The sequence below is a fragment of the Lynx canadensis genome, chromosome C2, assembly GCF_007474595.2.
Source record: "Lynx canadensis isolate LIC74 chromosome C2, mLynCan4.pri.v2, whole genome shotgun sequence".
Taxonomy (NCBI): domain Eukaryota; kingdom Metazoa; phylum Chordata; class Mammalia; order Carnivora; family Felidae; genus Lynx; species Lynx canadensis.
Genome location: NC_044311.2, coordinates 35143978 through 35156314, shown reverse-complemented (window position 1 = coordinate 35156314; position 12337 = coordinate 35143978). Strand labels below are relative to the sequence as shown.

The 12337-nt window shown below is 47.5% G+C and overlaps 1 protein-coding gene across 2 annotated transcripts in view; it reads left to right on the top strand.

The window, feature by feature from the left end:
* NMNAT3 (nicotinamide nucleotide adenylyltransferase 3) overlaps window positions 1-9685 on the top strand; it is a 114748-nt gene extending 105063 nt beyond the window's left edge. Inside the window, exons 4-5 of one of the 2 annotated variants that reach the window (XM_030328919.1) lie at window positions 1335-1417; window positions 8541-9685. In XM_030328919.1, the coding sequence (XP_030184779.1) occupies window positions 1335-1417; window positions 8541-8881 (424 nt within the window). In that variant the 3' untranslated portion in view covers window positions 8882-9685. Of the gene's footprint in view, window positions 1-1334; window positions 1418-8519 lie in introns of both variants that reach the window. The other variant, XM_036064292.1, reaches the window with a different exon arrangement.
* Window positions 9686-12337: the final 2652 nt, after the last annotated feature.

Genomic DNA, 12337 nt, shown 5'->3' with positions numbered 1-12337 from the left:
GAGCTCACTATTCACACACTGACAGTAATGATGATAAGAACAGCTAATGTTGATTGGACACTTTCTGTGGATGGGCCAGTGCTTAGCTCCTCCCTTAATCCTCAGCATGGCCCATAGGGGTGGGTGTGGTCATCGTCCCCCATTCTACAGATGACAAAACCGGAGGCAGATTGCTTAAGGAACCCACCAAGATTCACAGCCACTAGTTGGAAGCAGAATTCCAACCAAGCAGTCTAATTCTAAAGTTTAACCTTTATACTATGCCTTCCCCCAGCGATAATCAGCAGTGAGCCACCTGCCCAGCATTTGGCAGGGTAGAGGCACTTTCTCTCTCATGGTCCTGTGGTACTTGGCAGAAAAGAGGTTGGCATTAACTTCCATCATGACTAATACACAGATGAGGTCAGTGAGGCTCTGAGAGTGTCAGTGACTCACTCAAGGTCACACAGGCGAGAAAACCGAAACTCGAACCCACCCGGGCTGCATAGCACCTGTTTTTTCCACCAGGCACTGCTCTCTCCCAAACGCAGCCCTCCTAAATGTATACTACAGTAGGTAGAAGGTGGAAGATTGCATTGATACAAGACGTGGTGACAACCTGTGTTTGATCAGGTATCTCTTGATTTGCACATTGATTTGCTAAAAGAACCAGGCATGCCAAGATGGTGTACGTCTAATCAGATCTGAAATGCTAACATGTAATGAGAGTTGCTCTGTCCTGCTCACTGTTCAGAGCACTTTGCACTCCTTTCATCTTTGTGACCACCCATGAGAGGCACACACGATTATCACAGGTTATCCCTCATTACACAGGTGCTGAACCATCCACACAGAGACCTAGAGACACATGCCCAGGGTCGCCCAGCTGGCCTCTGGGGGAGCTGAGCTGGGGCCCAGGCAGTCTGGCTCTAAGCCAGACTCTTAGTCCTCACCCCCGTGGAGTTCTGAAATACTAATGAAATTGTTTATTTTGAACTCAGGTCTGTCTGCTTCTAAGAGCCCATATCCTTCATCCCTTCTCAACTGTTTGTTTGTTTTTTTTCTAAGTGAGGTATTGAAGACAATGTTAAAAAAGTAGAAATATGCTCATCCCCACACCCTGCCCCTTTCACCAGGGCTCACAAGAAGGCAATCCATGGTCAAGAGGTCCCAATCACACATGCTTTGTGTCCCAGCACCTGGCACAGGCCTGGCATATGGTAGGCCCTCCACCAACACCTGGGGAACGAGCTACCTGCCTAAAATGGACAAAAGCAGGTTGAGACTTAAAAACTGAGACCCCTGGGTGGCTTTGCGGGATGGATACATCCTGAGCCCGTGTGTTTGCAATGCAGGCATCATCACAGTGAACTGCTCAGATCTCTGCCCCAGACGGAAGGCCCGGACCATGGCAGGGCTCACTCCTTGGCCCCGACAGGTGGGTGCACCTTGTCCGTCGGAGGGAGAGACGTCAGGGATCCGTGCGAGAGCCAATTCCTAGGCACAGCTAAGGATTTTGAGGCTTCCCTGGTTGGGGGTGACACTTCCCCAGATTGAAGGGTCAAATTAAACAATCGGCCACCACCCCTTGTAAATCGTTACACTAATTTAAGATTTTCTGCCTCAAAGGAGTTTACTTACCCTTGTGACTCGTGCTCATGACATGGATTATAGTCAGGGCTACACAGGGATAAACTAGTGAGTGATGCTGGGTTCTTTTAAAAGCCTTAGCCTGAGTACAGACTGTGCTATTATAACCCTTACGCTTGTAGCCACGTTCCTCACTGGCTTCCTCAAAAGAGGAAACCTGTTTCTAAGGGGATTTTTTTTTTGGAGCCCACTTTCATCGTACTTTTCGCGTGTTGCCGGACAGCCGCAGTCACACCTGCTGCGCAACACGTGCGTGTACATGTGTACCCACAACAGAGGTACACCGCTGCCCACACCTACAGCAGAGATAGTGCCAACCGTGCTTGTAAGGACGGTAAATATGCAGCTGTCGCCAGTTTTAGAGGAAGATTCGCAACCAACGTAACCAAAACAAACAGGGTGGTCCTGTGTCATGTGGGCTCACGGATCAGCGTGGTGAGAAAGGAATGAGGTCAGTCTCTCCTTACATACCCTCACCCTGTCCCTCTGGTGGGATATGCTGAGAGCCAGAGAAGGCTAGGCAGGCCCCCAAGCTCTGCCTGTGTGTTGCCGGCCCCCTCCGGTGACAGCCTGCCAGGGCCCACCCCACTTGCTGGTGGCCTCAGGGGCCAGGGGCCAGGAGACCACACGTCTCCCCAGACTGCCAGCTGCACCAACGGGCACTCCTCAGGCACCAGCTCACCTGAATGGCCTACCTGCACTTAGAATATTCGAGAACGGTCCTGCAAGGGCCCTCCCCCCGCACCAGCCAGGAGCCTCATAGCCACGCTTGGTGGCCAATGGTGTGGAAACACCACCTGCCACAACCTCAGCACATTCCAGCTTCCTCTAATGGGTCCCTGTGGATTCCAGCCGCACTGACTGACCAGGAAACCAGGAAGGCGGTAATATCTAACATCTAGAGTAGTTTGAAAATAAAGCCAAAAGACAGGCAAGAGAAGACCACGTCACTGAGCAGGAATAGAACTGTACCGTCAGACAGCCCGCAGGTCTCCCACGTGCCTCCTCCCGGCATCAAGTGCTGTCAAAAGTCCACGTGGATTGTCCTTTCAGTTTGTAACCCTGGGTTTCTACTGTGTTGTCAACTCCTGGTGTTTGATGGAACCTTGTCAGCTGTGATTCCAAAGGACCTTCCCTCTCTAATGGCAGTCCTGGTACCCTGGGTCAAGTTTATTCGTACCTCGTGCGAATAAACGGGAGCACCCACTGATGGAAGGGCAGGATGTGACACTGGTCACACTGGGCTGAAACCCCAGCAGGCCCATCTGGGGGGTTTCCTAACAAGGGTCTCCCAGCTGTGGGAGGTGGGATGCTAGTTCCAGATCAGAAGGGCTTGGGAGCATCACAGTCAAACCAACCTAAAATGGCTTCTTTGCTGCAGGATTTTTCAGCAGCCCTGTGCTGTGACCCTGTGCATTGTGACTCTACCAGAAAGGGAACTAGCTTGCTGCCATCATCACTAATCATGGGACCCTTTCTAACACATACTGATAATTTCTCAGAACTAGTGCCCCCCGCCCCCGAACACAGATTAGGAAACACTCTTTTAAAAGGACTCAAAAATGCCAGGGGGCCCTAAAAATATCATGCAGCAGGCCCCAAACACTGGTCAAAGGACTACTCACAGCAGAATCACCTGTGAGGCTTATCATGCTTCCCAGGCCACACCCCAGACCTCCTGAGTGGAAATGGGGCCCGGGAATCTGGATGTCTAACAGGCAGTCTGGGATTTGCTTTACAGCTCATTTGGGGAACTGTGCACTAGAGTAGGAATCTAAGGAGGAGTTACAGCATCTTTGCAATATTCATTGTATTCTTCTGGTCTGTCTGCCTCGCTTCCCCCCTGTCCCCCAGTCATGAGCACAGGCGTGTTCATTCTCAGCCTTCTTTCTGAATCATCTCTGGCTCAGCAGCTACTCTCACCAGGGTTCAAGAACACTGTCTGAGCACCTCCCCAGACCAGGCTCCAGACTCAGGAGGAGAACAAAGATAGCCCTCCACCCCAACCTTTGACCTAAGCTAGAGACAGGCTGTGAATGGTAGTCCAGATGTGGATTAGGAAGGCTGCCTGGAGGAGGAGACACTTCCACCAAGACTCATGGGATCAGTAGGTTATCTGGGGTTGGGGCATTTCCGGCAGAGAGGCAGCAGGGCACAAAGGAAGGAAACAGCAGGGGTGCTGGGCAGCCCTTGCTCTTAGAGAATGCCGGAGAGTCCAGTGACAGGCAGGGAGCCTCCAGTGATGTGGGAGAGATGCCACACTGAGGCTTCCAGCCTCTCACCCTTCATCTCCCTGCACAGGCTTCCGGAATCCCTGTCTCAGCTCTTTGCCTGGACTGCCCCTCCTCCCCGTCCCCTTCTTGGCTCCCCCTTCTAAAAACCTATCTGTCCTGTTAGGCCCAGGTTGGACCCGTCTTCCCTGTGAAACAAGTCCCAGCGGCTTTCACAGAGATGAGCTCACTCTCTCCCTCCCTCCACCAAAGCTCACCCACATTCTTTTCAGATTTATTTTTCTAGGGGCTACTCTGCTTGGCCCTGGAATGCTGGGAGTTTGTTCTTTATCCCCTTTCTTGCTCTTCAAACCCTAACTCCCGTTCCTCTTGCTCTCTTCTAAAGTAACTGTTAAAAAGAAAGTTTATGGGGCGCCTGGGTGGCGCAGTCGGTTGAGCGTCCGACTTCAGCCAGGTCACGATCTCGCGGTCTGGGAGTTCGAGCCCCGCGTCAGGCTCTGGGCTGATGGCTCGGAGCCTGGAGCCTGTTTCCGATTCTGTGTCTCCCTCTGTCTCTGCCCCTCCCCCGTTCATGCTCTGTCTCTCTCTGTCCCAAAAATAAATAAAAAACGTTGAAAAAAAAAAATTTAAAAAAAAAAAAAAAAAAAGAAAGTTTATGTTGAATGAGAAGTGGGCTTTGTAATTTACCAAAATGTATCAGGGGCTTTAAAAACGTTCATGTCCTTTACTTGATATATTCCCCTTCTAGGAATCAGACTGTGGAAATAATTAAAAATTGGGACAAAGATTTATGTAGAAGGATGTTTATCACAGCCATTTTTATAATGGCAGAAAATAAAAGCAACCTCCCCGTTTAAATATAAGGGAACATTTAAGTAAATTATTCTGTATCCATAGGATGAATAATTGACACAAAATGTTTCTGGAGAAAGGCTTATGAGGTAAGCAGAAAAAAATCAGGATACAATACTGTATATATAATCTCAAGTATATAAAAACATGTAAATATACTTACACATCTATTTGCATGTCTAAATCAATAGAAAAACTGAAAAACTACACTCAAATATTGACGGCTTTGAAGAAAGCAGAATTGTTTTCTACCTTGAATATGTGTTTTTCATACATTTTATAATTGACACAGATTTCACGTTTGTGATCAGAGGTGGGGGCGGGGCGGGGAACTAGAGCAGTTACAAAAAGGAAGGAGGTGGAGTTCTTCCTCAGCATACATTGGGCTTCTGATGAGGTGGCTTGTAGATTACTAGTGGCAGAGCTCTAAAGGACCGTTCTGTGTGCTGTGTATTTTATTGTGTGTTCTACCTCTGGGACTGCAGACTGTGGGCTGAGCTCAGCATTCTCTGGCTGCCAGAGCCCTGCTCGTGTGATTTGCAGCCCTCCGTGGACTGACCCTGCCGTGCCGAGTTCCAGACGGCTTGGCTGTGACACTTTGGGACAGATGATGCCTCGGTCCTCTAACAGCCCAACAGTGTCAGTCTCTTGTGAAGGTGGTCCCTGCGCTCGGCTGATGGGGCTGAGCACAGCTCAGCAACCTTCAGAGAGGATTCCCTTTCCACGCAACCACGGCAGGCCCCTCATCTGACTCCATTCTGCACTGATTGTTCCACGGTGGCCTTGTCTGGTTAATTGGGGTGCTGCCCTTTAATACCTGGCTTCAGCTCTGGTGTCCTGTGTCCCCATAAGTCCCACACTCCTGAGTGTGGCTGCACTCACTCCACCCCTCAATTTCCAGAGCCTCCACAGGAGGTCAGCCCCATTTTACAGCTGAGGAAACAGGCCCATCTGCTGTAATTCTCCCAGGGTTCCGGCAGATCTGAAACCGGAAACCAGGGCTGACTGACCTCAGGGCTGCTGTTCTTGACATTAAGAATTAAGGCAGCTGGACATTCAAAGAAAATGGTCCCAGTGGCACTTCCCTCACTTTTCACTTAAACCTCTGCTTCATCTGCTTCTCGAAGCCAGTGGCTATTCCAAAGAGCACATTGCCCCAAAATGCCCATGGACATCCGATTTAGGTCACTGTTTCGTGCTTGAGACGAATCAAACCGGCAGCCTTTTTTCAACACCTCAGACTTACGAACCTTGGACTTGGACAGCCAGTCATTAGATCTGAAGAGCTCATAGCAGTGATGTAAATGGATTTGAAAGAGATGTGATGGTCTCTTTGAGGACTGCCCAGAGTTGGAGTCCAAGGCACGTGTTGCCAGAAGAAGCAATCACCCCACAGACATGCCTTTGATTTGGGGGAAAGGGAGGTGTGGGCATGTGTCCCCTGTCGGCAGGAGCACACAGTGAATTGTACTCCTGTCATTGTTCATAAATCAGACGGTATCTAATATCTAAGCCAGTAGGTAGAAATTACCGCCACAAAAATCCACTGGGGGGGGGGGGTGGGCATCAGGGTGGCTCAGTCGGTTGAACATCCAGTTTGGCTCAGGTCATGATCTCGCCCCTCGAGAGTTCGAGCCCCGAGTCGGGCTCCGTGCTGACAGCTCATATCCTGGAGTCTGCTTCAGATTCTGTGTCTCCCTCTCTCTCTGCCCTACCCGTGCTTGTGCTGTGTCTCTCTCTTTCAAAAATGAATAAACATTTAAAAAAAATCCACTGCGGAGAGAGGGGGTGTCTTCTTGTTCTTTGGCCTGTGGAATGGGGGAAAAGTGTGCTCCAGGCCTCAGGAGACCCTACAACTAAATGCCCATCATTCCACCTCCCCCGGAGGAAGAGCACATACAAAAATCACCCAGGTGTTTAAAAGGTCAGGGCTGCTCTCGTTATATTAGAACGGCTGAATAAACTGGAGTAGAACCTCCCAGATGCAGAATAGTCTAAGTCCACATACGTTGTGAGCAATGGGGCCAGCTCAGATTAGTCAAAAGTGTGGGTTATTGAGTAATTTCTAAACACAGTTTTATTGACTTTAAAAATACTCCCTAAGTGTTGAATGGATGTGTCAATGAATGGATTAGCAGATAAGCAGGTGGATGGACGGATGAATGGCAGTTAACAGCCATCACACGTACTCGGTTACAGCATTTTATATTTATAAACTCATTCAATTCTAAAATAACCCTAGGAGAAAAGTACTGTTAACATCTCCATTTTAAAGTTGAGGTCACACAGCTGTTGAATGGCAGAGCCAAGACTTGAATCTAAGGTGCCTGGTTTTAGAGTCCTAGTTCTTAACCATGGAGAATTTATCAATGTATGCATCAATAAATGTTTGAGTATCATTTCATTATACCAATATTATGCTGCTACAGTGTTTGAAAACTGCTTCTGTAATTATATCTACTACTTCCAAAGGAGTGAATAAGTCTAGTGCCCACTATTTCATGGATGGGGAAAGTGAGGCCCAGAAAAGGATCCATCCAGCCCAACTAAAGCTAGAAATCAGACCTCTCCGTGACACTTCCAGTTTCTCACTTTCCGTTCCACAGCTGGTCTAGTGCTCCTTTGTAAACTCCTCTCTCTGATCCTACGTCCAGATTCCTACCAAAGTTCCACAGTAGAGGAGCCTCAACCGACCATTTACATCAGGTGTTTCCCCAGCAGGTGGGATCCCTGAACCCCTCCCAACTGAGGTTTCATGGTGACCGAGAGATGCCAACACTCTAGAACACAGCTTTTGCCATTTACTGAAGCTAGAATCAGCTTCCGGAAGGACCAGAGAACCTTCTGGTTGCTTCAAGCGTGGACTTGATTTTTCTCCCTTTCCAAATTAGCCCTTTGGAAAGGGACACGAATTTCAACAGTGCCTGGAAAAATCAAGGAAGGGCTTCTTGGTTCTGATGCATGTACAATTTTCGCCAGCAGGAGGCGGCAGAGCCCAGCAGTTATAAATGCCCCACCTGGAGGCTGGCTGTGGGGTTTGAATCCTGACTCTGCCGCCTAAATGAGTGACCTCAGGCAAGTCGGTCGCCTCTCTATGCCCGTTTCCCTCCCGCAGAATGGGCACAATAATAATGCCTACTCATGAAATTGTTCAGAGAATCAAATGAGGTTAAATACATCAAGGGCTTAGTGATAGTGCTCATATGAGCACCAATGTTAGGTTTTCTTTTATCATTAAAACCATCGTTGTTAGAACAAATGCCAGCGGATTATCCACATTGATTAGTTGTTCTAGAGCTTTGTTGTATTGAAAACAGATGAAAAGGTCACTAGCTTTTGGTTATCCAAATAACCTTTATAATTAACCTTTATGATGAGATTTTACTTACAAAGGTATCAGGCGTTAGGGCTGAAATACATTTTGAGAAAGGCAGTGACTTGCCTGAAGCCCACAGCTTGTTAGGACTAGAGATTTTACAATCTTACCTTCTATCAGAAGATGGGGTTCACAGCCGCCTTTGGACTACTGCCATGGGGTCCAGCAACCGCCAACAGACTTTTGGTAGAATACTGGGGGGGAAAAGAATAAGTTCTGATTTCTTGGCACTTTGCCACTATTAAACAAAAGATTGTATTATTACAATTGTATGTCTCCGAAGTAGCTTCAGATCCCCTTACACACTTTTTCAGGCGTGAACACAGTGTAGACGTTGACTTCCCAATACACTTCGAGAAAAAGCATTTTGTGCACTTTTCAAACGGAGTATGTTATCTTTACTGGCCGTGACTTTTCTGTAACCTTGTCAGGATCTGCCCTTGTTTTTCCAGCTGTGCCTGAGCTGAAACTCCTCTGCGGGGCAGATATCCTGAAGACCTTCCAGACCCCCAACCTCTGGAAAGAGGCACACATTCAGGAAATAGTGGAGAAGTTTGGCATGGTGTGTGTGAGCCGGACAGGTCACAACCCAAACGAATACATCTCAGGTTCAGCCATCCTGCAGAGGTACCAGCACAACATTCACCTGGTCAGGGAGCCCGTGCAGAACGAGCTCAGCTCCACGTACATCAGGCGGGCCTTGAGCCAAGGGCAGAGCGTCAAGTACCTACTCCCAGACGCTGTCATCACCTACATCAAGGAGCACAACCTCTACACCGGGGACAGTTCCTAGAAAGACAGCACCCAGAGGAATGAAGGACAAGCTGGGGAGGGCCAACCGCGCCTCCACGAAGCTCCTCCCGAGGAGAGGGCAGTCAAGGTCCTCGGCTGTTTTCGTTGTGGTGGTTGTTTTGCTTTTCCATTTTCCTTTGTTTTATGTAGACAACGATTTTCTTTCCGAGGAGTCTTCTGTCCCAGGAAGAGGAACAGGCGTCTACACAAGAACGGACGTTTATCAAAGAAGTTAAAAGGGTGCGGCAGGTCAGGAGAACTAGACAAAAGCTCTCAAAACCTCTTGCTGCAGAGGCCTTCTTATTTGGTTAGGTGGTGACTCTGCCGTGCACACGGATGAAGGCAGTTCTGCACGAGGCACGGGCCCCTGAGGGTCGGATCAGAATTGCCCACACGCGTTTTTAACTAGGACCAGGTGCAGCATGCTGGTCTTGATTGGAGAGACTTGACAGGATGCTAATTACCAAACAGTGGGCTTTGTCGACGCCTTGTTGCAACAAAACAATACTAATTGAGGAGTCAAACATTTGGAAGCAGCACTTTGCTGATTCACTTTGAATCTTCCCTTAAGAGCCACCGGCTGCCTGCCTAGGCTGTAGATAAAATTTAAACTAAAATCTTTCTAAGTAGTAACCCTCAAACAATATTTTTGATACAGTGGATATTTTTAACACGACTTTTTAAATCAATGCCAGGGCTCCTGATTTCCGAGTTTCTAAAAAGGAATGGAGGTGGGGCACCTGGGTGGCTCAGTCGGTTAAGCATCCGTCTTCAACTCAGGTCACGATCTTGCGGTCTGTGAATTCGAGCCCCGAGTCGGGCTCTGGGCTGACGGCTCAGAGCCTGGAGCTGCTTCGGATTCTGTGTCTCCCTCTCTCTCTGACCCTCCCCCGTTCATGCTCTGTCTCTCTCTGTCTCAAAAATAAATAAACGTTAAAAAAAATTTTTTTAAAGGAATGGAGGTAAAACAGATGCCGTGACTATTTTAAAGGATCTTTTTGAATGTTTTATGACTACCTGCCTGTTTGAATATTGGCAAAGGGATAAATAATAAATTGACATCAAAAAATACTAATGAAAATTTTCTCTTTTTTCTTCCTTTGTTATATTATTAATGCCTGATGTACCAGCTGTTGCTTTCTTTTTAGCTACTCCATGAAATTTGCTGCCGTTCCAGTGGAACTGATATGAATTCATAAAAGTTTATATTCCCAGGTACCAGCAATGGAGAAGCAATTGCTTTTCAACACCTTGCAAAGGGGCTGTAATCTGAAGCTCCGGGTCGATGGCTCTGTTCAGGTGGGCTCTGAAGGATGAGAAAAGGAACCTCACATGTGTTCAGGATTTTCATCCCACTCCTCATTAAGAAGAGGTTTTAATTGGTCTAATTCTGTTTGAGTTTGTGCTTTACATTTGCTGACCAAATGACTGAATGTATTCAAAATTTCTCCATACTTTCACCCTCATTCATCCTTGCTACAGATTTAGTCATGCAGAAAAACAAAGGGCCAGTCAGGAAGAATCTTAGCATCCTCCCAAACATATCCCAATGTTCGTGTGTGTGTGTCATGATAAAGAGGAGTAAAGTAGGCCATCAGGGTTCCAGGGTCTAGAGTACTGGGGCCCTCCTGGGGGGGAGGGGGCTCCCCTACACCTCCACCCCCTGCAAGCTCTAAAGCTGTTGGCCATTCCCCGCCCTGACTGAGCTCTGCACCCCACGGGGTCTCTAAGAACCCTGATAATGCAGGGGAATAGGAATCAAACAGCCTTGTCCACAGTCAGCTGTGTGACTTTGACCAGCTCCCTTCCACACTGTGAGCCTCAGTTTCCCAAACTCTAAAATTGGGCAGTTCGAATAGTCTTTAAATTCTCCTCTAGCTCTGGTTTTCTGAGGCACTGAGTGTCCTACTTCAGCGTGCCCACCCTTCTTTGGGTCCGGTCCACTTCTAGCTACACTGGGAGCTCTCCAAGGGCAGAGGGTCTTTATTTTTGTTTACTGGTGTATCCTATGTGCCAAGAAATTTGCTGTTCCAAACACGGTCACAGGACACAGTGTTTGCATCCCCTGGGAGCTGGATAGAAATGCAGACTCTCAGGCCCCACCCCAGACCTACTAACTCAGAATCTGCATTTTAATAAGATTCCCAAGCCAATAAACATACTAGCCTATTACAATACACATTAGTTTTATTTTTTAATAAACTGAATATCCGATTGAAATTGCATGATGTTTACTCTGGTGAATATCTCCCTTCTTATCCTCTGAGCAGCATTTCCCCAGTTTTCTGTATGGAGTATCGAAAGCAAACAACTGGGGTGCCTGAGTAGCTCAGTGGGTTAAGCGTCTGACTTAGGATTTCAGCTCAAGTTGTGATCTTGCAGTTCATGGGATCGAACCCCACATCGGGCTCTGCACTGATGATGTGCAGAGCCTACGTGAGATTCTCTCTCTCCCTCTCTCTCTGCCCCTTCCCTGCTCGCTCGCTCTCTCAAAACTAATAAATAAACTTTAAAAAAAGAAAGAAAGCAAACATCTGTAGTGTCCAGCAAAAAGGGGTAAGAGGGATCCTCTGGGTTTGAGGCAGGATTTCTCAACTTGAGCCATTATTATATATTATATATTATATATTATATATTATATATTATATATTTATTATATATTATATATTATATTATATTCACATGACTCAACATCGGATTAAAACTAGAATGCAGGTCATGAAGGCCCATACACAGCATACCCTGCAGCCAGAGGGCCCAGCTTCACCACAAAGTTAAGGAAGCTAAAGCTAGTCCCTCATTTGCCTGGGCCCTTTCCAACACCCTGGAGGGGCCTTCATCATGTGGGGATCTAATTTCACATTCGTGATTTTTATTCTTTTTCTGAAAAGTGACCTTCAAATTTGTACAAAGTTTAGACTCCATAAAACATCAGCAATTCCTCCTGATGACAGAGTATAGACAGCAGGGAAGAGAGGATGGATTTGAGACCTGAAAGATGAATTCATAAGACTTGGGGATGGGTGGAGGCCACTGCGCTTTCAGGCAGAATGAACAACATATGCAAAGGCCCTGAGGCAGGAGAGGGCAAAATGAGCAGCATGATGAGCTAGATTCATCATCAAGTCCTGAAGGAAGGGGTTTACTATTGCAGCGTGCACCTGACAGCAGGGATCCTGGCATGCCACCACTGCCCTGCCCCACCTTGCCATAGGCTCAGGGCACTGGGCCCAACGAGGCTTGGACGAGATGCCCTCGTCTCTCTGATTCATGGCTGTATCATGTGGCTCCCACCATTTCTGAGCCTTTACATTGTCTCCTTCTAAAATAAAACAACACAACGAAATCTACTTTATAATAAAGTAGATATAAATACACACACACACACACATATATACACGCATGTGTATCTCTCTCAATTTCTAGACTCTTACTTTGTCTCATTGATTCATGTAGC